The sequence below is a fragment of the Ornithorhynchus anatinus genome, chromosome X3 (assembly GCF_004115215.2).
Source record: "Ornithorhynchus anatinus isolate Pmale09 chromosome X3, mOrnAna1.pri.v4, whole genome shotgun sequence".
Classification (NCBI taxonomy): Eukaryota; Metazoa; Chordata; class Mammalia; order Monotremata; family Ornithorhynchidae; genus Ornithorhynchus; species Ornithorhynchus anatinus.
This window is the reverse complement of record NC_041751.1, coordinates 26764690-26791907: the sequence shown is the minus strand read 5'-3', so window position 1 is coordinate 26791907 and position 27218 is coordinate 26764690. Positions and strand designations below refer to the sequence as shown.

The following is a 27218-nucleotide window of genomic DNA, read 5'->3' as shown; positions in this document are numbered from 1 at the left end:
AGTTCTAAACTATGTAACCTATAATTATTCTTACTGCCACAGAATATCCTCAATGCAGAACATTTCAATAATAATGATGGTACTTGTTAAGGGCTTACTATGTGCCAAGCACTGTTCAAAGTGCTGGGGTAGATAAAAGTTCATCAGGTTGGATACAGTCCCTGTCTCAAATGGGGCTCACACTCTAAGTAGAAGGGAATTGGATTTAATTCCTATTTTACAGATGAGGGAATCGAGGTACAGAGAAGTCAAGTGACTTGTAGTAGGATAAGGGAGCGAATAAGTAGGAAAGAGAGAGTTAGTGCAACAGCCTCCTCGCTGACCTCCCTGCCTCCTGTCTCTCCCCACTATGGTCCATGCTTCATTTTGCTGCCCGGATCATTTTTCTACAAAAACGTTCAGGACGTGTCTCTCCACTCCTCAAGAACCTCCAAGGGTTGCCCATCCACGTCTGCAAGCAGAAACTCCTTACCTTCCCCTTTAAAGAACTCAATCACCTTGTCCCCTCCTATCTTACCTCTCTGATTTCCTACTACAACCCAGCCCACACACTTGGCTCCCCTAGTGCCAACATCATCACTGTACCTCGATCTCGTCCATCTCGCCGCTGACCTCTTGCCCATGTCCTGCACCTGGCCTAGGAATGCCCTCCCCCTTCATACTGATAGACAGTTACTCTCCCCACCTTCAAAGTCTTACTGTACGCCCATCTCCTCCATGAGGCCTTCCCTGACTAAGCCCTCATTTTCTCTTTTCCCATTCCTGTCTGCGTCACCCTTGCACTTGGATTTGCTCCCTATATGTACCTCTTCCTCAGCCCCACAGTGCTTATGTACATATCTGTGATTTGTTTATATCAACGTCTGTATCCCCCCGAGACTATAAGCTCTTTGAGGGCAGGGAACGTGTCTACCAACTCAGTTGTACTGTACTCTCCTTGGTGCAGTGCTCTGCACACAGCGAGCACTCGATAAATACGAATGATTGACATCGACGGGGCCCTTCCCCTGCTTGCTTGCAAAGTTTAAGAACCGTGTTATTTTCGCTTTTTCCTGGGGCTACCTGTGACAGTCCCTTCTTACAAGACTGGGGCAAATTTCTTATCCTAGCACCTAGTCAGATTCTCTGCATGATAGAGAGCGTCATCAAATACGATTGAAGACCTTTTATGAAGATAGTTGAAGAGATGCTGTCAGCTCTCTGGCATACCTTTCCTGTCCATGACAAGAATGGTACCTGTTACCTATTTAGGCCCTAGGCGGTCTGCTAAAATGACAGATGTGATCATAAATATGACAGCTTCCAACTGCAGTGGTGAGCAGATGGCACGAATATCACTGAATTGTCCGCTAATATGCATCATTGACAGAAAAGAGTCAGCATTCTTCGAGCAAGAAAATTCAGACATAAATCTCTGGCACAGTGGCTTCCTCGCTCGGCACTTGGAGCAAGCAAACTGCCACGAGGAGTCAGGAATGACCGACATGAAATTTCTAAAGAAGTTCTAGGGTTTCCTGACTCCAGAGACCACCCACTGGTCTTGTCCAGAGAAATGAACATTACTCCACATTTAGATTTAAACTATTTCTCTGTGGTGATAACTGTCAATTTGTTTATGCTAGGATTAAATAAAATTGGAGAGATTTTGTAAAAAAATAAATAAATATTATTTTAGAAGAATAAAATCAGCACTTTGAGGAAATGGGCTCCCGTGAAGACTGCCCACCCCTCAAATTGTAATGGAATAAAAAAAACCCTCATACATATCATTCACTGCATAAAGCCAGGTACAATGTCCTTTTATTGTCTACATCCAGAACCAAGCAAACTGTGAGTATGAACTTCTGGGTTATCGACAGTCGGTGATGGCGTAGTGGAGAGAGCATGGGCCTAGGAGTCAGAAAGTCATAGGTTCTACTCCCGGCTCCGCCACTTGTCTGCTGTGTGACCTTGGGAAAGTCACTTCACTTCTCTGGGCCTCAGTTGTCTCATCTGTAAAACAGGGACTGAGACTGTGAGCCCCACATGGGGCAAGGGACTGTGTCCAACTGATTTGCTTGTATCCACCCCGGTGCTTAGTACAGTGCCTGGCACATAGTAAGCGCTTAAACAAATACCATAATTATTACTAATTGTTTCTAATTCAAATATTTTATAACACTCTTCACCAGGAATAAGAGTTGCTATCAATAATGATAATGGTATTTGTTAAAGGTTTACTATGGATTCCAATCCTTGCTCCATTCCCTTGCCTGCACTGTGACCTTGGGCAAGTCCCTTGACTGTCCTGGGCCTTGAGCTCCTCATCTGTAAAATGGGAATTAAATATCCATTCTCCATTCCCCTTATACTGGGAGCCCCTGTGGGACAGGAACAATGCCTAATCTGGTTCTACTGTAACTACCCCAGCGCAGCCCAGTGTTTGACACACGGCGGGCACCTAACAAAATAATCGTGGTATGTGTTAAGTGCTCATTTTGGGTCAAACATTGTGCTAAGCGCTGGGACAGATCCATTACCTTCCTCTCCTGTTTCTCTCCTTCTCTCTAGCCAATCCTTCTCGCTCTCTTTCGCCGGCTCTTCCCGTGCTTCCCACTCCCCCTAACTGGGAGTGTACCTCAAGGCTCAGTTCTGGGTCCCCTTTTATTCTCAAGCTATACCCAACTCCCACGGGGAGCACATTCATTTCCTAGGCTTCAACTATCATCTCAACACAGAAGACTCCCATTCTACCTAACTAGCCTTGACCTCTCTCCTCTGAATCTCTTCATGGATGCCTTGATGGCATTTCAAACTCAACCCGTCCCAAATTGAACACATCACCTTCCCCCATAAACCCTCCCCGCTAACTAAATTTCCCTTCACGGTTGACACAACCATTATTCTCCCCGTCTCTCAAACCTGCAAGGTTGTCATTATCCTTGACTCTTCTCTCTCTTTCAATGCCCATATTCAGCCAGTCAACAAATTCTGCTGGCAGTTTCTTCCCAACTTCTCCAAAATCTGCTCCTTCCTCTCCGTCCAACCAGCCTGGTTTAAGCGCTTGTCATATCCTGCCTTGATTACTGCATCAGCTTCCTTGCTGATCTCCCTGCTTCCACTCTCTCCCTTCTCTAGTCCACACTTCACTCTGCTGCCTGGATTATGTCTCTAAAACCATCACTTTGCATGTGCCTCGCCAATCCTCAAAAATCTCCAATGGTTGCCTAATCCCATCTGCACAACCAGAAATTCCTGGCCATTGGCAGCCAGAGGCAGTGTGGCCTCATGGATAGACCACAGGCCTGGGAGGAGGAAGGACCTGGGTTCTAATCCTGCCTCTGCCACTTGTCTGCTCTGTGACCTTGGGTAAGTTATTTCATTTCTCTGCGCCTCAGTTCCCTCATCTGAAAATGGGGATTCGATACCTGTTCTCCCTCCTACTTAGACTGCGAGCCCCATGTGGGAACTGATTATCTTGTATCTACCCCAGTGCTGAGTATCCGTTTGGGAGAGCATAATACAACAGAATTGGCAAACATGTTCCCTGCCTACAGTGAGATTACAGTCTAGAAGGGGCACACAGTAAGAGCTTAATAAATACCACAGTTATCATTATTACTCTGCAGAGAGTCCGCGATCAATAGATACTATTGATTGATGGAGGAAAGTTCCTCTCCAAAGACCCGGAATAGGTCCTTATTGACCTAATACGCTTAAGAGACGCCAGGAAATCTCAACCTATAACAAACAAACATCCCTTGACGAGCCAGGTAATTTCTAAGTCAGAAAAAAAAAGCATTTAGGGAGAGGAAGGAAGGGGAGAGGAGGCAGGGGGTGCTTTATTTAATGTGCGGTATGCTATCTGTGCCACTTTAGCCAAAAAACTCATATTTTATGTTGCCTGTTGCCTCCCCCAAAATTCTTATCAAGTCTTCTATTCTCCATATTTTTCTAATTCTTTTTTTGTTCTTGCCCACCACTAGTATTATTACATTCCCCATTGAATTATTAAATGTTGCATAAATAGTGATTACTGAATACACTGCCTCCTGGAGCACCGCCCCACAGCTCAGAGTAGCAACCCTTTCACATCTTTAAAAAAAAAAATTCCTAAGAAAATGGACACAAAAAGGAGTAATAACGGTTATTCTTTAGCTGCGGTATGCTTCATGTCATGCTTTTGTGTTGGAAACAATTCAGGCAACTGATAGAAGAAAGCACAGAGTATTCAGGAAAATTTTAGCACACTGGAAAAATTGTTAACTCCCTTCCCTCCTGCTATGACATTAGGAAAATAGAATGAAGCAGTTAACATGGAGAATCAGCGAGGCCTAGTGGATAGAGCATGGCCACCCGGAGTCAGAAGGACCTGGGTTCTAATGTCGGGTCTGCCGCCTGTCTGCTGGGTGACCCTGGGCAAGTCACTTATCTGGGCCTCAGTTCTCTCATCTGTAAAATGGGGATTAAGATTATGATCCCCAGGTGGGACGTGGACAAAGTCCAACCTGAGTAACCTGTATCTATCCCAGCGCTTAGTACAGTGCCTGGCACAGAGTAAGCGCTTTACACAGAGTTTTACAGCATCCTATTCCCTACCCGTCCCCATCTCCACGGCCACGATCGCAAATCCTGCCCAAGATCCACGGTCATTAAACTGTGGTATTTGTTAAGCGCTTTACTTAACTCTCAGTAGGTTGTTAATAATCTACCTTGAAACCTTAAATCGGGACCAAACATTCTGAACTGACTTCTACAGCTCTACTGAAGATACTCCTTAAAGGCATTACCGAAGACACTGTGACGCATTAATACAACCAGAGTCTTTAGAAGTGCCAGAATAAATGGGAAATTTGAAAAAAAAAATCAGCTCAAGCCATCATGAGAGAGAAATATCAGAGTGTCAGGTAAAATCGGCAAGAGAAGACTACGTATGCGATAGGAGAAGGGTTACTTACAATCATCCGATTCCTGGGAAAGGTAATATTGCAGGAGATCTAGCACACTCCCTCCTTTCAACCCTCGGTATTCTTGCGCTACTTTAACTCTTGATCCTAGCTTTTGTGAGCCATACACACTGCCCCAGAAACCGAGTAAAGCTGTTTTCTTCAGTGTCAGGGTAGAAGCACGCAAACAAATGTCCTCAAGGATGAAGGTGTATATGTAGACTATTTCCCAGGATGAAGCGATGTCCTTCGCTTTACTCGTGGCCTGAATGAGGAATAAACACAGTTCGGTCACATACCTGAAGTACACGGTCGTTAACCGAAAACTGGAATAAAGTAATCGAGTGGAGTCTAACGACTATATTACTCTACTCTTCCAAGCACTTAGTACAGTGCCCTGCGTGCAGTAAGCACTCACTAAATACGACTGAATGAAATCCCAATTGTCATCATGTTTATTCCTCCAGAACCAGTAAATAATTCCATAGGTACAAAAATATCCTTTATCATCAATTGTGATGCTTATAATAATAATAACAATAATGATGGTATTTGTTAAGCACTTACTATGTGCCAAGCACTGTTCTAAGCACCAGGGTAGATAAAAGGTAATCTGGCTGTCCCACGTGGGGCTCACAGACTTAATCTACAGACTTAATCTAATCTATTAGAGAAGCAGTGTGGCTCAGTGGAAAGAGCCCGGGCTTGGGAGGCAGAGGTCATGGGTTCGAATCCCGGCTCTGCCGCTTGTCAGCTGTGTGACTGTGGGCAAGTCACTGTGCTTCTCTGTGCCTCAGTTACCTCATCTGCAAAATGGGGATTAACTGTGAGCCTCACGTGGGACAACCTGATTACCCCGTATCTCCCCCAGCGTTTAGAACAGTGCTCTGCACATGGTAAGCACTTAACAAATACCAACACTATTACTAATCCTCATTTTACAGACGAGGTAACTGAGGCACAGAGAAGTTAAGTGACTTGCCAGAAGTCACACAGCTGATAAATTGCGGAGGCAGGAGTAGAACCCATGACCTCTGACTCTCAAGCCCGGGCTCTTGCCACTAGGCCATGCTGCTTCTCTACACAGACATGGACTCCCTTTTTTGAGGCTTGCTCTGATGTAATAGACCTGCTTATTCTAAGGCCTAACAAAGTAGTAGGGTCAGTGGGGGATACCGCCCTGACTATTCCATCAGCCTCTTCAACGACCTCCCCGTCTCCAGGCAGTACTTGACTGCGTTTTTCTCACATGTTATTCTGTACTATTCTCCCCAGTCTTCAAAAACCTCCAATGGTTTCCCACACCTCGCCCCACTGGGTGTGGCTTTTAAGGGACTCTATCAGCTCTTTCCCACCTATTGATCCATTCTCTTCTCCCACTGCACCCCAGCTCACATACTTTGTTATTCTCAAGCTAACAATAATAATAATAATGTTGGCATTTGTTAAACGCTTACTATGTGCAGAGCACTGTTCTAAATGCTGGGGTAGATACAGGGTAATCAAGTTGTCTCACGTGAAGCTCACAGTTAATCCCCAATTTTACAGATGAGGTAACTGAGGCACAGAGAAGTTAAGTAACCTGCCCACAGTCACACAACTGACAGGTGGCAGAGCCGGCATTCGAACCCATGACCTCTGCCTCCCAAGCCCGGGCTCTTTCCACTGAGCCACGCTGCTTCTTGGCCTCGTTCTTGTCGCTCCTGCTTCTGGTCTCTTGCTCCTGCCCTTCCCCCATGTCTGGAAATCCCTCCCCATTCAAATCCATCGGACCATAGCGCTCCCCATCTTCAAAGCCCTTCTGAAATCACACCTCCTCCAGGAGGCCTTCCCGATTTATTTTGATCTCTCCACTTTAAAGCCCCCAACTCCCCTTCCAGCACTTTCAAGTCACCTGGGCACTTAAAAAAAAATGTTGGTATTTGGTAAGCGCTTACTATGTGCAGAGCACTGTTCTAAGCACTGGGGTAGACACAAGGGAATCAGGTTGTCCCACGTGGGGCTCACAGTCTTCATCCCCATTTTACAGATGAGGGAACTGAGGCATAGAGAAGTGAAGTGACTTGTCCACAGTCACACAGCTGACAAGTGGCAGAGCCGGGATTCGAACCCATGACTTCTGACTCCAAAGCCCGGGCTCTTTCCACTGAGCCACGCTGCTTCTCTATGTACTCGCAAGCCCGGCAGCACTTACGTAAATAGAATGTGTCCGTTCCTTATTATTATTTTGTATTCTCCCAAGCGCTTAGTACAATGCTCTGCATACAGGAAGCTCTCAATAAATATGATTTAATAAATATTCTGTATACTCTATTACTCCTATCTGTAATTCATTTAAGTGCTCGTCTCCCATCAAACATTCAATGGCATTTATTGAGCACTTACTGTGTGCACAGCACCGTGCTAAGGACTTCATTCAATAGTATTTATTGGGCGCTTACTATGTGCAGAGCACTGTACTAAGCGCTTGGAATGTACAAGTCGGCAACAGATAGCGACAGTCCCTGCCCCTTGACGGGCTTACAGGACTTGGGAGAGTACAATACAGCAGAGGTGATAGGCACGTTCCTTGCCCACCAAGAGCTCCCATGCTAGATTATAAACTCTTTGAGGGCAGAGATCTCTGTCTATTTAGTCTACTATACCCTCGCAAGTGCTTAGTACAACGCTCTGCACATAGTAAGTGTTCAAATACAACGATTCATTCATTCATTTTTAATAGTAAACAAATATTTTGATTCCTTATAATTCAGGGCTCACTGTCAACCGACACATGTTCCTTTTACATCTAAATAAACATTGCTCTTACCTGTTTTTGAAGAGAGATACAGTTTGAAATGAAATCTCTCATAACAGTCAATAAAATCCTCAAACAGGACATGTTTGATTTGGCGGCTTCCCCGAGGATCACCAAACTCAGAACGGAATCCAACCTGTATATTTCAGGACCAAAACAACAATCTCTTAGACAAAATAAAAAAGGAATTGATTCCATTCAAGCAAAAAATGAATAGAAATCTAGAGACAGTGTCAATAAACTCTGACATTTCTTGGCACAGGTAGACATCTAAGTCTGTTGAGCTAGTGAAAAAGAAAAGTGCCACTTTCATAGATTTGAGATAAATTAAGAGATCCGACAAAGCTCACATCCCAAAATAGGACCAGAGTGGCTCTAAAATTCTTACTAGGAATTCCCGGAAAGGGGGAAGGAGGGAGTAAGCAGGGAAGGGAGGGATTGGAAAGTATGAACCACGTCATTCTAAATGGCCTCAAATAAGCCAAGAGCCGTTCAAAGCCAAATAATAACAATAATAATGTTGGCATTTGTTAAGCGCTTACTATGTGCAGAGCACTGTTCTAAGCGCTGAGGTAGATACAGGGTAATCAGGTTGTCCCACATGAGGCTCACAGTTAATCCCCATTTTACAGATGAGGTCACTGAGGCACAGAGAAGTTAAGTGACTTGCCTGCAGTCACACAGCTGACAAGTGGCAGAGCCGGGATTCAAACCCGTGACCTCTGACTACCAAGCCCAGGCTCTTTCCACTGAGCCACGAAAGCATGGGGAGCAGTGTTGCTTCGTGGGAAGAGCACGGGTTTGAAAGTCAGAGGACCCCAGTCCTTTCTGCCCATCCTCAGCACTTGGCCATCTAGACTGTATAATCTATTTATTTTGTTAATGAGATGTACATCACCTTGATTCTATTTATTGCTATTGTTTTAATGAGATGTACGTCCCCTTGATTCTATTTATTGCTACTGTTTTTGTCCGTCTCCCCCGATTAGACTGTAAGCCCGTCAATGGGCAGGGACTGTCTCTATCTGTTGCCAATTTGTACATTCCAAGCGCTTAGTACAGTGCTCTGCACATAGTAAGCGCTCGATAAATACTATTGAATGAATAATCCTGGTTCTGCCTACCATTTGCTGTGACCTTGGGCAAGTCACTTCACTTCTTTGTGCCTCAGTTGGTATTTGTTAAGCGCTTACTATGTGCAGAGCACTGTTCTAAGCACTGGGGTATACAAGGTAATCAGGTTGTCCCACATGAGGCTCACAATCTTCATCTCCATTTTACAGATGAGGTAACTGAGGCACAGAGAAGTGAAGTGACTTGCCCACAGCCACACAGCTGACAAGTGGCAGAGCTGGGATTCGAACCCATGACTTCTGGCTCCCAAGCCCATGCTCTTTCCACTGAGCCACGCTGCTTCTCCCTCCTACTTAGACTGTGAGCCCCATGTTGGCCAGGGACTGTGTCCACCCTAATCTGTATCTACCCCAGTGCTTAGAACAGTGCTTGACATATAGTAAGTGCTTAACAAATACCATAAAAAAAACCTCACTTTGGCCCAAATGGGCACTTGCTCACTGAAATTTTCCTAGCAGACCACTCCAACCTGTCCATAAACACAGTCAAATTAATCTCATTTCTTGCTATACCCCAAACTAAACTGGATCGATTACTACTGTGGCCAATGAACTTGTACCAGAGAGTTTTGAAACAACTTTGCTACTGGTCCCAAGTGAATCGCTGGATGTCAGAAATTTCATAAAGACCTTCCTGTTCTAAGAATAGAACGTAACAGTGAGGGGCAGAGAGGTAGCAAGAGCTCAGCTGCTTTACTGAAAGGCATAGTTTTATAAAATTCTACCTATTCGGCTAATCACACTCTTATGAATACAATGAAGACTTGTAATGCTTTCTGTTTGGAAAAAAAAATAAAGTACTTCAAATCCTGGGAAGAAATAAGAGGCTGTTAGGTTTATGTAGACTTTCCTATTTACTGCAGGATTGAAGAAAAAATTAGGTGACGCTTTGAAAGACACTGTTTATGGCTTTTCCAAATGTGAGGTTTGAAATCTTCTTGGGCTACTGCATTTTCTGCTGCTTTAATTATTCCTTGTCCCTGCAGATGATGGAGCTCTCAGTGAGGCCATTAACAAAAAGAGTAGTAAATCACAACCATGTGAGCCCCACAGCTTCACCTCCATTGTTCCCTCCTCGACCTGGAAAATCATCTCTCACCTAGGGCACTTTCCTTGAAATAGGGACTGCAAAAGATCGATCAAAGTCAGCGAAATAATGGCAGAATAATGCTGTGAAAGGAACACTCTCTTTTCAATCAATATTGGTGAGAGAATAAGATTTTCCAGAAAGGAAAACGCCTTTGCCAATAAGCACATCAGAAACCATTAATCCGTTCAGATGCAGGGAAAAAAAAAAAACCCAATCAAAAAGAGCTTATTCCAATAGAGGTAAAATTAACAATATGCACAGATATAGGTTCCATGTGGTCATGGCTCCGTGGAAAGAGCCCGGGCTTGGGAGTCAGAGGTCATGGGTTCGACTCCCCGCTCTGCCACTTGTCAGCTGTGTGACTGTGGACAAGTCACTTAACTTCTCTGTGCCTCAGTTACCTCATCTGCAAAATGGGGATTAACTGTGAGCCTCATGTGGGACAACCTGGTTACCCTGTATCTCCCCCAGCGCTTAGAACAGTGCCCTGCACATAGTAAGCCCTTAACAAATACCAACATTATTATTTATTATTATGTGGTCATTTAGGCTCCTTGTGTAGAGGTAGCATAGCCTAGTGGAAAGAGCATGGAGCCTGGGAGTCAGGGGACCTGGGTTCTAATTCCAGCTCTGCTACTTGCCTGTGGGGTGGACAAGTCACTTCACTTCTCCGTGCCTCGGTTCCCTCATCTGTAAAATGGGGATTCAATCCCTGTTCTCCCTCCTATTTAGGACAGGGACTCTATCGAACCAGATTATCTTGCTTCTACCCCAGTCCTTTCTGCCCATCCTCAGCACTTGGCCATCTAGACTGTATATATTTTTTTATGACCCTATTTATTTTGTTAATGAGATGTACTTCACCTTGATTCTATTTATTGCTATTGTTTTAATGAGATGTACATCCCCTTGATTCCATTTATTGCTACTGTTTTTGTCTGTCTCCCCCGATTAGACTGTAAGCCCGTCAACGGGCAGGGACTGTCTCTGTCTGTTGCCTATTTGTACATTCCAAACGCTTAGTACAGTGCTCTGCTCATAGTAAGCGCTCAATAAATACTATTGAATGGATGAATAAACTCATTATGGGCAGAGAACGTGTCTGTTTGTTATATTCTATTCTCCCAAATGCTTAGAACAGTGATTTGCACACAGTAAGCACTCTATGAGTACAATCAAATGAATTAATGATAAGGATATTTGATATTTCTTTGTCCCTCCTCCATTAAGAGTGTAAAACGGGGAATGGGCAGTGAATACATCCTGTATTTCTGCTGTACAGTTCCTTGCACTCGGTTAGCACTCAATAAATAGCATTACCAATACTGCTAGGAACACCTTTCCTGCCCAGTCTTACTTCGGGTGTGGCTACTGTTCTGGGGAGTTTTGCACACAGTAAGCGCTCAGTAAATACAAGTGAATGAAGAAGAGAGTGAACTTTTTGCCCAGAAGTAGGAATTGCACTAGGCTTGCAGTTCCCCTCATAATAACAACAATAATAATGGTATTTGTTAAGCACCTACTATGTGCCAAGCACTGTTCCAAGCGCTGGGGTATGTACAAGGTAATCAGGCTGTCCCGCATGGGGCTCACGGTTTTAATCCCCATTTTACAGATGGGGTAACTGAGGCACAGAGAAGTTAAGTAAGTGGCTTGCCCAGGTCACGCAGCAGACAAGTGGCGGAGTCGAGATTGGAACACAAGTCCTCTGATTCCCAAGCCCGTACTCTTTCCACTAAACCACCTATACCAGAGCTCCCCTTGGCCTTGGAGTTATTCATTCAAGCATGGCTCAGTAGAAAGAGCCCGGGCTTGGGAGTCAGAGGTCGTGGGTTCTAAACCCGACTCCGCCACTTGTCAGCTGTGTGATTTTGGACAAGTCACTTCACTTCTCGGTGCCTCCGTTCCCTCATCTGGAAAAGGGGGATTAAGATTGTGAGCCCCACGGGGGACAGCCTGATTACCTTGTATCTACCCAGCGCCTAGAACAATGCTCGGCACACAGTAAGCGCTTAACAAATACCCAAATTATTATTATTCAATCATTTTATTGAGCGCTTAATGTGTGCCGAGCACCGTACTAACCGCTTGGGAGAGTACAATATAACAATAAACAGACATATTCCCTGCCCACAGTGAATTTACCCAAGGCCACGGAAACCTAGTTCCACATAAGAGACCTGCGATGCTTTTGTATGGGGAATGCAATTCTTTCTGAAAACTGGACCTTTGAAATCAGAATTGTCATTTCCTTTCAAGAGCCACATTTTCTAAGACTGTTAGCGTTCTCCCACAGACGAGAGTTTCACCTCAGGTCTGCAGGCGTATTTTGTTTTTTTAATGGAATTCGTTAAGCGCTTACTATGTGGCAAACGCTGTTCTAAGCTCGGGGGTAGATAGAAGTGAATTAGGTTGGACACAGTCCCTATCCCATATGGGGCTCAAAGTCCAAGTAAGAGGGAGAACAGGAAAACCGAGGTATGGAGAAGTGAAATGACTTGCCCAAGGTCACACAGCAAGCATTTGGCAGAGCCAGGATTAAAATCCAGATCCTCTGACTCCCAGGCCTGTGCTCTTTCCACTAGGCCACGCTGCTTGTCCATGCCCTGCTTATTGGGAATTCATTTATAGGGTGGTATTTATCGAGTGCTTACTGTGGATCGCCAATCGACATCGGTGGTAACTCTTAACCTTGATTTTTCTGGCACATTTCTCTCCTGGTTCTCCTCCTACCAAGCCCCGCCTCTGTCCATCACCTTGCCCCCGCCTACCTCTCCTCCCTTCTCTCTTTCTACCGCCCACCTCCTCACCGACCCCCGTTCTCGCCTATCCCGCCGTCGACCCCTGGGCCACGCCCTCCCTCCTCACCTCCGCCAAACTCATTCTCTTCCCCTCTTCAAAACCCTACTTAAAGCTCACCTCCTCCAGGAGGCCTTCCCAGACTGAGCTCCCCCTTTCCCTCTGCTCCCTCTCTACCCCCCCTTCACCTCCCCTCAGCTAAACCCCCTTTTCCCCCCTTTCCCTCTGCTCCTCCCCCTCTCCCTTCCCCTCCCCCCTCAGCACTGTGCTCGTCTGCTCGATTGTATATATTTTCATTCCCCAATTTATTTTGTTAATGAGATGTACATCACCTTGATTCTATTATTTCGTTAATGAGATGTTCATCCCCTCGATTCTATTTATTGCCATTGCTTTTGTCTGTCCGACTCCCCCGATTAGACCGTAAGCCCGTCAAAGGGCAGGGACTGTCTCTGTTACCCATTTGTCCATTCCAAGCGCTTAGTACAGTGCTCTGCACATAGTAAACGCTCAATAAATACTATTGAATGAATGAATGGCCAGTCTCTTCTGACAGCTCTTTCTCTATCTCCAACCCTGTACCTATGGGTGTCACTCAAGGCTTTGTTCGCAGGGCGGGGGGCGGTTCCCAGTGGTACTTGTTAAGCATTTAACGACTAGCAGGAACTGCACTAATCGCTGCGGTGGATACAAGATAAACAAATCTGACACAGTCCTTGCCCCACAAAGAGAGCAGGTATTGAATCCCCATTTTACATACGATGAAACTGAGGCGCAGAGAAGTTAACTGACCTGCCCAAGGTCACCCAGCAGGCAAATAGCAGAGCTGGGATTAGAACCCAGGCCCGTGATCTTTCCAATAATAACAATAATGTTGGTATTTGTTAAGCGCTTACTATGTGCCGAGCACTGTTCTAAGCGCTGGGGGAGATACAGGGTAATCAGGTTGTCCCAAGTGAGGTTCACAGTCTTCATCCCCATTTTACAGATGAGGGAACTGAGGTGAAGAGAAGCAGCGTGGCTCAGTGGAAAGAGCCCGGGCTTGGGAGTCAGAGGTCATGGGTTCCATTCCCGACTCTGCCGCTTGTCAGCTGTGTGACTTTGGGCAAGTCACTTATCTTCTCTGTGCCTCAGTTACCTCATCTGTAAAATGAGGATTAAGACTGTGAGCCTCATGTGGGCCAACCTGATTACCCTGTATCTACCCCTGCGCTTAGAACAGTGCTCTGCACATAGTAAGCGCTTAACAAATACCAACATTATTATCAAGTGACTTGCCCACAGTCACACAGCTGACAAGTGGCAGAGCAGGGATTCGAACCCATGACCTCTGACTCCAAAGCCCGGGCACTTTCCACTGAGCCATGCTGCTTCCCAATAGGCCACGCTGCTTTTAGACTGCCAGTTGGAGAAAAAAAAAGGAGAGATGAACAATTTATTGATGAAGTGAACTAATACTGCAGTGATTGCCCCTGCATTTGGTACTGAGGTTATAAATCGTTTTCATAACTAGCTAAGGCACGATTAACATTTAAGCGTAAAGGTTATTTAACATTTAAACACAAAGGTCGCTTCATGAATTACATCCAATTTGTAGGATTACCCTTACCAGTATTTTGGATGAAGATAATGTTTATACGAGATGACATGTTTCAGCACATCATCCAGTTGAAGACTGTTGTCATGCACACAAGCCCAAGCAACAGTGCAATTCCAGAGGAAGTGGTTGATAATCCGTTCTCCATAATCAGACAGCAAATGCTGAAAGAAGTTTGGGCTTGACTTAAAAAAAAAAAGATGAATATGAGCTGAATGCATTCTTGGAGGGAAAAGTAAATGTATTTTCTGTCCAACACATCCTCACTAATGCAGACATTACCATGTGTACAAACAGACCAAGATGAATTTAGGGATTCTCTTTTTCTTTTCTAAAATCCCCCAAAAACAACCAAGAACTAGCATTACAGTCATACAGGGATGTTTTCACCCTTAATATGCCTACTCTGGAAAATTTAGCTTGAGTAGCTGATTTATTATTTTCATTTATTTATTTTGTGGTGATGATGATGATGAAGATCTTTGTTAAGCATTTACTATGTTTCCAGCACTGTTTCTAAGTGCTGGGGTAGATACAGCTCTTAGTACAGTGCCCCACATGTACATTCCAAACGCTTAGTACAGTGCTCTGCTCTTAACAAATACCATAATTATTCTAAGTTCATCAGGTTGAACACAGTCCCGGTCCCAAATGGGGCTCACAGTAGGAGAGAGAACAGGTATTTAATCCCCATTTGACAGTCGAGGAAACTGAGGCACAAAGAAGTTAAGTGACTTGCCCACGGTCACACAGTAAGCAATTGGCAGAACCCAGGTCCTCTAACTCCCAGGTCCACACTCTTTCCATTATTCCACGTTCCATATTCCACAGTATTGGCACAGAAACGCTACATACTAGTAGCGTACTGCAGATTGAGAATCGATGACACATTCAGAGATTTGCAATCACAGTTTAAAAGATATTTGAAAACAATTTAATTATAAAAAATCAATTTTCAGTTGATATCTTTTAGACTTTCCTTTTAGAAATTAACATGTTCTAAACAGATGGATGAAAATTAAAGGAATTAAATTAAAATGCCATCAAATATCAATTACAGACTGCTGGATGTCCATTCATAAGCGCTGCTCTGAAAACATTCTGGAATTATTTTAGAAGAAATGATAAAATAGTAATATGGTAATAGTTAAATGCCAAGACTACGTAGATTCTATTCTCAATCAATACTATGTATCGAGCACCTACTGTGTGCTGAGCACTAAGAACTTGGGAGAGTAAAATATCATTATCTAGTAGACATCGCTTTGGGCAGGAAATGTGCCTTGCTAATTCTCTTGCATCGGATTCTTCCAAGCGCTTAGTACAGGGCACTGCACACACGAATCGCTCAATAAATACCACCGATTGATTGACATGGTCGCTGACCTTTAAGTATTTACAATCTGCACGGCGTAAACACTCAATGAATACCATCAATTGTACACAAGTTAGGGCTTAAGTAAAACGGGGTATGCGTAGGATGGAAGTGCCAGGGTGATTGAGGGGGCAAAACCGGGGGAGAATTCAAATTGATCAAGGAAGGCCTCCTGGAGGAGATGTGATTTCAGGAGAGAGTAGTGGTCTGTTGGATTTTAAAGGAGGGGTAGAAGGAGAGTTCTAGGTATGAGGGAGGGCATGAGAAAAAGGTCAGCAGAGGGAAAACAAAAACAAGTCAGTTCGAGAGGAATGAGGAGTGCGAGCTGGAGTGTAGTGTGAGAAGAGAGCAGGTACGTAGGAGGGAAAGAGTAGGAGAAAGAGAGCTGATTGAAATCAATCGATCGTTTATTTTTTGAGCACATATCTTGTGCAGAGCACTGCACCGACAGCCTGGGAAAGCACAATATAACAGAGAGATCCCTGCCCAAAGGAGGTTACAGTCCACATGGGATTGCTCTCAACCCAAAGGTCAAGAGTTTCAGCTTCACCTGGAGAGGCACAGGTAACTATAGAAGGTTTTTAAGGAGCCAAGAGAGGGGTGTAGAATGAAATTTTTAGAAAGGTGGCAGCAGCAAAGGGAAATATGGACTGGAGAAGGGAGGGCCTCAATTACCTCCTCTGTAAAATGGGGATTAAGACTGTGAGCCCAAAGTGGGACACGGGCTGTGTCTAACCTCATTAGCTTCTATCTATCCCAGTGCTTAGTTCAGTAGCTAGTATATAGTAAATGTCTAACAAATGCCATTAATAAAAGGTGATGCTTAAATTAACATACAGATGACCCTTACTACTTTATCTTTAAACAGATAACACTGAGTCTAATGTTCCCAGGATCTAAAAACCTGAACCTAATTGCTCTCTGGCAGGGGTAGTGGATAGAGCATGGGCTTGGGAGTCAGAAGGTCATGAGTTCTAATCCCTGCTCTGCCATTTGTCTGCTGTGTGACCTTGGGCCAGTCATTTCACCTCTCTGGGCCTCAGTTACCTCATCTGGAAAATGGGGACTGAAATTGTGAGCCCCACGTGAGACAGGGACTGTGTCCAGCCCAATTTGCTTGTATCTACCCCAGTGCTTAATACAGTGCCTGGCACAGAGTAAGCACTTAAATACCATAATTATTATTATCATCATTCAATACTTTGGGAGTAATATTAACTCTTTCAACCCACTAGGGGATCACTGATGCACAACAACCTACATTGTCCAAAAACTGCAGCAAGGTATTAACCAATGTCTAACTCCCTAAATGTCTAACTTATTACCAGGAATTAGTTTTAGGCACCGAGAGAATGAGTAGCAATCTATTTTGTGCATCTCCTTTGCTTTACCCTAACTTTCTTATTCTAAAAGGTAGTTTTAGTTATAGCCTGGTTACTTTTGTCAGGATCAATCTAAAATTAATTTTCACACCGAAAAAAATACTAATAATCCCTGAAAATCAGATGCTAATGGAACAATGAATTACTCTAATGGAATGTCGGCGCCACCGTAAACAACACACTATGAATTAGGCTACTAAAACGACCCACTAACAAGATGATCAGAGAAATCTAAAACACAAGCATGTGTTTAATAAATCTAGCTTGGCTGCAAAAACTATCTTCCTATGGCAGGCTACAAATTGGCGTCCATACTGTTTATCGTCTCTCATTACCATTAGCAATTTGTCCAGCTAAATTCATCTTTCAATAGTTCTTACTGAATGGCCCAGCGTGCTTACTTAATCATAATATTCCTACTTAATGCAACATACAACGGTCGATGAAATCACCCACCAGGCCAAGAGTGCTTGAATAGGTTTCCGAACACAGTTCCATGTTACATATGGCTTCTCCGGCCTTCTGCATAAAATGCAGGGTGAAAAGGATGTCTGGGTAGACATAGTAAGTATCTTCTTGATGAACAAGTCCTATTGGATTAAAAAAAAATTCTTTTATAAAAATTATAGTGATTATCATTTTACACTGTGCACCTTTTGCCTTTTATTCAGTACTGCACATTTAGCTTTGATTCTCAGAAATGGGAACCGAGAAAAAGTTAAGGATTTCAAAATCAAGCTTTAGAAATGTTACGTCTGACTCCTTGTGGAAGAACAGAACACTACAACGTGAATAATTCCCAGATAAGAGTTTATAGATTTCAGAAGCCAAACAGCTATTGCACGATGGCTGAATGCTCAATTAAGGGTAGTTACCGCTCAGCAATGCTTGGAGGCTCCGGGCTGATAATAAATCAAAATATAAACACTCTGTTCATAATAGACACTCAGAAATTCAACTCTATTAACATAAAAGGCACACATTTCTTAAACACACCATACACCGGTGGTTGTTTTTTTGCCAAAATATCAGAATTAAATAGCGTTTATAAATGTTATGGCCTCAATCCAATACATTAACATCTGCCCTGCAACTGATGATTGAATCTACTCTTGAAACACAGTGTGTCTCTGAGAGGATATGATCTGTCCCTTTTAAATTCAAGTCAAAAAAAGAATGACTTTGTTCTCTCAAGTTAAGTCTACAAGAATAAATTAAAGAGTAGATTTGCGGAGATTGCCCAGATGAGTGTCTCATTTATCAGGATATTTGCTCAGCCAGTCGGGCAAATATTCGACATTTATTGAACATTTATCGTGGGCAGGGAATGTGACTGTTTACTGTTATACTGTACTCTCCCAAGTGCTTAGTACAGTGTTTGCACACAGTAAGCGCTCAATAAATATGATTGACTGAAAGTAGCCATGTGGGCGGTTTCAGGGGAAATAGAAGATCGTGTCTCAGGGACTGTAAAGAAAGAGTTTTCTGATCTCGAGGAGCTTTTAGTAAATGCAGAAAAGCAATTACTAACAAATATGGATAGAAAAGACAGGGACAAAACCTATCTAGCCAAAGCTATAAATGATAGGTAGATAGAAGACTAAATAAATGATTAAAACTGGTGGGGAAGTAAAGGATGGGCAGGTCACAGGATTGAAGGGAGTAATAACAGGTGGAGCAAGTCAGGAATGTTTCAGAGATGAGGTGGGAAGCAGCATGGCTTAGTGAATAGAGCACGGACCTAGGAATCAGAAGGCCCTGGGTTCTAATTCTGCTCTGCCACTTGCCAGCTGTGTGACCTTAGGCAGATAATTTAATTTCTCTATGCCTCAGTTACTTCATCTGTAAAACGGGGATTAAGACTGTTAGCCCCACATGGACTGTGTCCAATCTGATTTTGCTTTTAATCTACCCCAGCGCTTAGGACAGTGCCTGGCACATAGTAAGCGCTTAAAATGGCTGTGGGCAGGGAGTGTGACTATCACCTCTGTTATACTGTACTCCCTCAAGCACTCAGTATATTGCTCTGCACCCAATAAGTGCTCAATAAATACAACTGATTAACATATACCATTTAAAAAAAACTGAAGCAGGAAGATACGGTTTGTCAGAGTGGAGTGAGATTTCAATTTAAATCCCATTTAAATATAAACAATGATAATAATAATAATAATCATAATCATAAGTAGGCATGCTCCCTGCCCAAAAGGAACTGGTGGCTCAAAGAAAAGGGTGACTACTGGGTGGCCTTAATAATAAGAATAATAATAATTATTATGGTATTTAAGTGCTTACTATGTGTCAAGCACTGTTCTAATGTTGGAATAGATACAAGTTAATCAGGTTGGACACAGTCCAGGTCCCTCATGGGGCTCACACTCTTGTCCCCATTTTACAAATCAGGGAACTGAGGCACAGTGAAGTTATTTATCCAAGGTCACACAGCAGACAAGTGGGGGAGCCCACATTAGAATCTAAGTCCTTATGACTCCTAGGCCCATGCTCTATCCACTACACTAAGCCACGCTGCTTCTCAAAAGCTGCCGATCAGAAGCTTTCAATTAATTTGATGTGAGAGGCCAAAGAGAGACATTGTGTGGTCCTCAGAAAGTTATATGGCATGCATGATTCAAATAACACTGGAGGGAAATGATTCTTGCTTTAATAGGTAGAGAGAGATGAGTGGAGAGAAGCTGGAGGCAGAGAATCCAGAGGGCTATCGCAGTTGTCTAGGCAAGCTAAAACTGTGGTTTCGGGAAAGATGAGGAAGAAGGTCACATCTGAGAAATAGGATGAACCATCTGGATTTAGTAATAAATAGATGAGCAGGGAGAAGAATCCACAATGGTTTTATTTATTTATTTTGATGTCCTTATCCCGCTCCAGACCATAAGCTTGTTCTGGGCAGGGAGCACCTCTGTGATACTGTTATATTGTACTCCCCCAAGCGCTTAGTACAGTGCTCTGCACACAGTAAGCACTCGATAATTACCATTGATTGACGGTTTCAAGGGGACCAGGAGCTAGCGGCTCCAGAGAGTGACGGGAAGTTAGCCAGGAAAACAAGCTGAGGGGAGGACGATTAGCTGGGATATAGACACGTTTTGTTCAGAACCGCCAACTGGACGTATGTTCTGATGGAAACGTGAGACTGGAGAGAGGGTGAGAGAATAGAGTTGGGGAGCTTATTTGGATTTCTTGAACTAGTCACTTAGCTTTCTTAGTGTACACCTGACCTGAGAGAGGACATAAGAATCACTCCATTTGTGTGAAGCTTTAGGAAAAATGGCGAGCACCGAAGCCACCAGTGAACGTTTAGTTCTTTTTGTCAAGGTTTCCCATTGTATTTTTGTTCAGTCTCCAGTGAATTATTCAAGTGTATGGGGTTTACAAAATCAGAATATATCAAGGGAAAATGTTAAAAACTTCAAAAAAAAAATAATAAGTAGCTCTTTGGTTCTTCATTCTGTATATTACTTGTGACCATGACAACCAATGAGAACAGCAAGACTGCAATAGCATTTACTCCATACAGTATCCTAGCCTGTTCAAATATAAAATATAATCGAAATAGCCAGTGCTAATGTGCTAGAATACTTAATCATGTCAGGTAGATGACAACGTTAATGTCAGGACAATTTCCGCATATATTTTCTCATTTAAAATTACAACGTACAGAAAAATTTCTTCACTCTACATCCTAATGAGTTATGAAAATCATGCCATTTCACGGTCTCAAAATTGGTCAGACTTTATTCCCTTACATATCAAGCCTTAACCTTTGACTGTACACCATTAACTAAAGCTAAGGAGAGTCTGTTTTGTCTGCCCAGTGAGATCAAATCTGATATCATTTGAATGACAAAACTAGTAGCCTCTTCTTCAAGAGATCTCATTGCCATATTGGAATTAATTCCTGTCCTTCGGTAAAATAACCCATTTGCATATATTATTGGCTTATTTGGAGGTACTGTAATGAAAGGTTCTATATTTCTCATAATAAATCATTTATTTCATGCATAATCAAATACGACAGACTTTTTACAGTGACAGTGTGAGATCCACAAAATAAAATAAGGTATCTTTTAAGTTTGGAAAATAAAAACTACTTTACCTCTTAAAAACGAATGAAGCCGAAGTTTATGTTCATTGAATCCTTCCAGCACACCGTACAGGTGATATATAAAGAGGCGTAAAAAGGTCAAGAAACCAATCTTATAAAGAAAAAGGGGAAAATTTTACAACATGACACTAAAATTTGTAAAATTAGGGAATTCACTCATGACTACTATTGTATCAAGTGAACCATATTGTGACAACAAAAATACAGCAGTATTAAAAATACAACTTAGAGTGCGGGCTACTTCATTCACTTAAATAGGTCGGAAATACTGAAATGCATGTACAGATGCCTCTGAACTAGACGTCCATCAATCCATAGTGTTTATTGAGCGCTTACTGTTGGGCAGAGCAGTATACTAAGCGCTTGGGAGAGTACAACAGAGTTGGTAGACATGTTTTCAGCCCACAGGAACTTACAGTCTAGAGGATTAGAAAAACATGCAATCACAACCATTAATTTATTTTTGGAACAGCACCTCCCTCTTCTCCATGGGCCATTCGCTACAGTCTGCCCAATCTGGACTCATTCTCTCACACCCCCTTGCCCAGAGTCCTCAGGCTCCAAGAAAAACCCTGCCCAGCCCTTCACCCCTAGGGGAATAAGGTCCTATGCAGTTATCACCCGCCTCATTCAGCCACCATTTCTGGCTCAGGCTCGAAGTAGCCGCGTTGTCTAGTGGATAGAGAACATGCCTGGGAGTCAGAAGGACCTGGGCTCTAATCCTAGCTCCACCATTTGTCTGCTGTGTGACCCCGGACAAGTCACTTAACTTCCCTGGGCCTCAGTTACCTCATCATCTGGTAAATGGGGATTGAGACTGGAAACCCTACGTGGGGCAGGGACTGTGTCCAATTCCATTTGCTTGTATCCACCCCAGTGCTTAGTATGGTGCCTGGCACATAGTAAGTGCTTAAAAATACCATCATCATTATTAAGCACTTACTAGGTGTCAGGTACTGAACGAAATACTGGGGTAGATAGAAGATAATCAGGTCCCACAGGGCCTCTCAATCTAAATAGAACAGGTACTGAATCCCCATTTTGCAGATGAGGGACAGAGAGGTTAAGTGACTTGCCCAAGGTCACACAGTAGACAAGTGACAGAGTTCGGGATTAGAACCCGGGTCCTCTAACTCCCAGGCCTGTGCTCTTTCCACTAGGCCACACTGATTCTCTATGTCCTTGGATATTCTGCTTTTCTGCAGTCCATCGCTCACTCCTACTGTGAGCCCCACACAGGAGAGGGACTGCTTCCAACCGAATTACCCTGCATCTACCCCAGCGCTTAGTACAGTGCCTGGCACATAGTAAGCGCTTAACAAATACCAAAATTACTATTATTACCCTGGCTCACTAACCTACTGCAACTCAGCCTCCTCTAACACCAACCTGCTCAATGTTCCTCGTTCTCATATCTCTCCTGCCAACCCTCCTGTTGACCCTTGGTTCCACCCTCCCTCCTGCCTCTATCTCCCTTCATACCGGACAAACCACCACTGGCCCCATCATCAGTGTCCTACCAAAATCATACCTCTTCCAAGAAGCCTACCATGACTAATGTCTCAACTCCCCACTCAATTCTCCCACCCTTCTGCATCGCCTATCCATTTGAATCTGGACTGCCCAAGTACTTTAGGACTCACCACACTCCCACAGCATTTATGTACATATCCCTATACTCTGTTGCTTCCCCGACCTGAGGAGCAGTGTCTGTCTCCCCCACTTGACCGTACACCCTTTCAGGGCAGGGACTGTGTCCACCTCTCTAGTGTATTCTCCAAAGTACCTAGTACAATCCTCTGTACACAGTATGCGCTCAGTAAATACCATTAAGTGATTGATTATTCATGTTAAGATGACTTATGGTTTGAGGAAGCTAAAAAGAGAAGCTGATCTTTGGAAAAACTTGGTACATATTTTAAATTCTGTCATAAAGCAATATTTTAGAAATAGGTTAGGAATAATAATGTTGGTATTTGTTAAGCACTTACTACGTGCAGGGCACTGTTCTAAGCGCTGGGGTAGATACAGGGTAACCAGGTTGTCCCACGTGAGGCTCACGGTCTTCATCCCCATTTTACAGATGAGGGAACTGAGGCCCAGAGAAGTGAAGTGACTTGCCCACAGTCACACAGCTGACAAGAGGCAGCGTCGGAATTCGAACCCATGACCTCTGACTCCCAAGCCCGGGCTCTTTCCACTGAGCCACACAAAGCACTGTACTAAGCCCTTGGGAGAGTACAGTATAAGAATAAATACACTAGACACACCCCCTGTCCACAACGAGCTCAGAATATTAATAATGATCAAGGACTCCACTTTTCCTCAACTCCCACTCCCTTTTGCGTCACCCTGACTCTTACCCTTTCCCCCCTCCCAGCCCCACACCACTTTTGTGCAGATCTGTCATTTGATTTATCTCTACTGTCTTCCCCACTCTAGCCTGTGAGCTCACTGTGGGCCAGGAATCATTCTCCACTCTCCACTTGCACGCTACAATATTGCTGTGATTTAGAGAAAACTAATGCGATTGAATAGAGAAAACAAAATTCCAATCTAAAAGAAAACAGCTTCTTCAGGTCCTAAAACCAGTGGAATGTGGTTACCTACGCACATAAAACAAAAAAGAGTCTTTTAGAAATAATTAAAAGTACTGTACCTTTATCAGTTTTATTTCACCTGAATACAAGTACTTCTTTCTCGCTTCTTTAGAGCAGATGCCAAACAGAACAGATTCGCCAATGAAAAACAATACTGGGATGTGATCTGGATTCAAGTACGCATGGTCCAAAGAAAGGTAAAGGATATCGAGAGCTTCTGGAAGTATTAAAAAAAAAATGGAGCAAACACTCAGAATCTAGAATATCCTGGCATATTGTAATTTACACAGTAATCAGTCTTAGAAATGTCATTTGCTCACAACCCCCAAAGTGTAATAAATGCCAAGTGAACTTTAAAGAACAAGATTTTATAATTATATGCTTCTTTGGGGTGGATAGGCTGGCTGAAAGCATTTTGTGGACTGGTAAGGCTTTGGTACTAATTTGCCGAGCTGCTGTAACTTATGTTCATTTTCCACAGAATACCTGTGTCTGCCAAGAGATCCCCAAGTGATACAATCATTTAAGTTCTGCTATCCCAGTTACTTACCATTCAGCTTTTCCGTCTACATTTCACAACATTCTCATTTGGACGAAATAGCGAAAATAGATCCCTCTGACTTAACGTCCATACAAGACAACTCTCGAATCGGTTGGGGTTCATTATCGTCACCCTCATAAAAACCTGTCTTCTGACCAGTTTACTGCTCAGTTGCCTTATTCTCACTAGGGCTGGGGGAAGATCTAATAGTGACCAGCAGACTCTCAAATAAGGGGCAAGAGAGAACAAGCGACATCCTCTGGAACCCACAGAGCTGACAGAAGAGCACGGTGTAGTGGATAGGGTCAGAAGGTCATGGGTTCTAATCCCGGCTCCACCACTTGTCAGCTGTGTGACCTTGGGCAAATCACTTCACTTCTCTGGGCCTCAGTTACCTCATCTGAAAAATGGGGACTGAGATTGTGAGCCCCATTTGGGACAGGGACTGTGTCCAATTCGATTTGCTTGTATCCACCCTAGCGCTTAGTACAGTGCCTGGCACAGAGTAAGCGCTTAACAAATACCATCATCATCATCACCAAGCCTGTTTCCCGGCCACCTCTTTTTGGAACTAGTCCCAAACCCCTCCCGCTCCACATGTGATTTCTTGGGAACGGAGGGAGAATTGGGGGCAACTCGATCAGACTCGGAAAAGCCCTCTCCACCCAGCACAGCCCCCACCCCGGCACCACCTCTAATTCATTCATTCGATCGCATTTATTGAGCACTTACTGTGGGTAGAGACTGTACTAAGTGCTTGGGAGAGTTCAAGAGTGAACAGACACATTCCCTGCCCATGGCCACCGATTTTATTGAGAGAATTGACACTATCAGGTGTGATCACCCTAAAGTCTCCCCTGCAACCCCCTCCTGCCCCTTCTTCAACTCCCCCACCTTTCCCAGCAGTATCTCAAGAGGAGATTTCCTTCCGTCTCTCAAAATCCAGTCACTCATCCGACCCCATTCCTTCGCACCTTATCAAAACACTCGCCCCCTCCCTTCTTTCCTCCTTACCTGCCATCTTCAACTGTTCGCTCTCCAATGGCTTCTTCCCCACTGCTTTCAAACATTCCATGTCTCGCGTATCCCAACAAATCCTCACTTGACCCCACAGCTCCCTCCAGTTATCGTCCCATTTCTCTCCTACCATTCCTTCCAAACTCCTTGAGCGAGTTGTCTACATTCTGCTGTCTCAAGTTCTTCTCCTCCAATTATCTCCATGTCCCCCTCCAATCTGGCTTCCGTCCCCTTCACTCCACAGAAACTGCCCTCTCTTCGGTCACCAGTGATCTCTGTCTTGCCAACTCCAACGGCCTCTACTCCATCCTAATCCTCCTCGACCTCTCAGCTGCCTTTGACACTGTGGACCACCCCCTTCTCCTGGAAACGTTATCCAACCTCGACTTAATTGACTCTGTCCTCTCCTGGTTCTCCTCCTGTCTTTCTGGCCACTCAATTCTCAGTCTCTTTCGAGGGCTCCTCCTCTGCCTCCCACCCCCTAACTGTGGGGGTCCCTCAAGGTTCAATTCTGGGTCCCCTCCTATTCTCCGCCTACACACATTTCCTTGGAGAACTCATTCGGTCCCATGGCTTCAACTCTATGCAGATGATACCCAAATCTACATCTTCAGCCCGGCTCTCTTTCCTTCTCTGCAGTCTTGCATTTTCTCCTGCCTTCAAGACATCTCTATGTGGATGGCCTCCCGTCCCGTCACGGGTCAATGGCAAGCCCGTGACCTTGCCATTATCCTTCATTCCTCTCTATCATTCAATTCACCTGTTCAATCCATCATAAAACCCTGTCGATTCCACCTTCACAGCATTGCTAAAGTCCACCCTTTCCTCTCCATCCAAACTGCCAACACATTAATCCAAACATTTATCCTACCTTGACTTGATTATTGCATCAGGCTCCTTGCTAACCTCCCTGCCTCTTGTCTCTCCTCCACTTCACTCTCCTGCCCGGATCATTTTTCTATAAAAACTTTCAGGCCTCGTTTCCCCACTCCTCAAGAAATGCCAACGGCTGTCCATCCACCTCCACAAGAAACAAAAAACTCATTATTGGTTTTAAAGCACTCAATCACCTCACCTCCTCCTCCCTCACCTCACTACTCTTCTACTACAATCCAGCCCACCCACTTCGCTCCGCTAATGCTATCCTTCTCACTGTACCTCATCTCATCCATCACATCACCTCCTTCTCACTCACGTCCTGCCTCTGGCTGGAAGGCCCTCCCTCCTTGTATCCAACAGACAATTACTCTCCCCCTGCTTAAGCCTTATTGAAGGCACATCTCCTCTGAGAGGCCTTCCTTGACTTGCTCTCTTCATTCACTGCCCCCAGCCCCCCAGCAGTTACTTCATAGCTGTAATTTATTTATTCATATTCATGTCTGCCTCCCCCTCTTGACTGAAACTCACTGTGGGCAGGAAATTTGTCTGTGTATTGCTGTATTGTACTCTCCCAAGTGTTTAGTACAGTGCTCTGCAAACAGTAAGTGTTCAATAAATACAATTGAATGAATGAATGGTGTCTTCAGGTTGCACCCACAGAAACCACAGAGATGCCCATTAAGTATTAGGTTTCAATTCTCTAAGCACTTAGTACAGTGCTAAGCGCTCAATACAGTGCTCTGCACACAGTAAGTGCTTAATAAATATGACTGAATGAATACATATCGAAATTAGCCTTCCATTTCTTTACTATCCACTAACACCCCCTCCCCTCAACCCACTCCACCCCCATTATCCATCCCCCAATTTGTGGCTAAATTTAGAAAATACTTTCCAGGTGATTCCATGTGAAAGGTATTTAAATGCAAAATGTTTTGTAATGAAAAAGCTAAGCATAAA

The 27218-nt window shown here is 43.9% G+C and overlaps 1 protein-coding gene across 4 annotated transcripts in view; it reads right to left on the bottom strand.

Moving 5' to 3' along the window:
* TMEM232 (transmembrane protein 232) overlaps nt 1–27218 on the bottom strand; it is a 114750-nt gene that overhangs the window by 74103 nt on the left and 13429 nt on the right. For all 4 annotated transcript variants that reach the window (XM_029053671.2, XM_029053672.2, XM_029053674.2 and 1 more), the window contains exons 6-11: nt 23881–24038; nt 21213–21312; nt 17555–17688; nt 14354–14526; nt 7735–7858; nt 4938–5190 (exon numbers count right to left, since the gene is read on the bottom strand). In XM_029053671.2, the coding sequence (XP_028909504.1) occupies nt 4938–5190; nt 7735–7858; nt 14354–14526; nt 17555–17688; nt 21213–21312; nt 23881–24038 (942 nt within the window). The remainder of the gene's footprint in view (nt 1–4937; nt 5191–7734; nt 7859–14353; nt 14527–17554; nt 17689–21212; nt 21313–23880; nt 24039–27218) is intronic.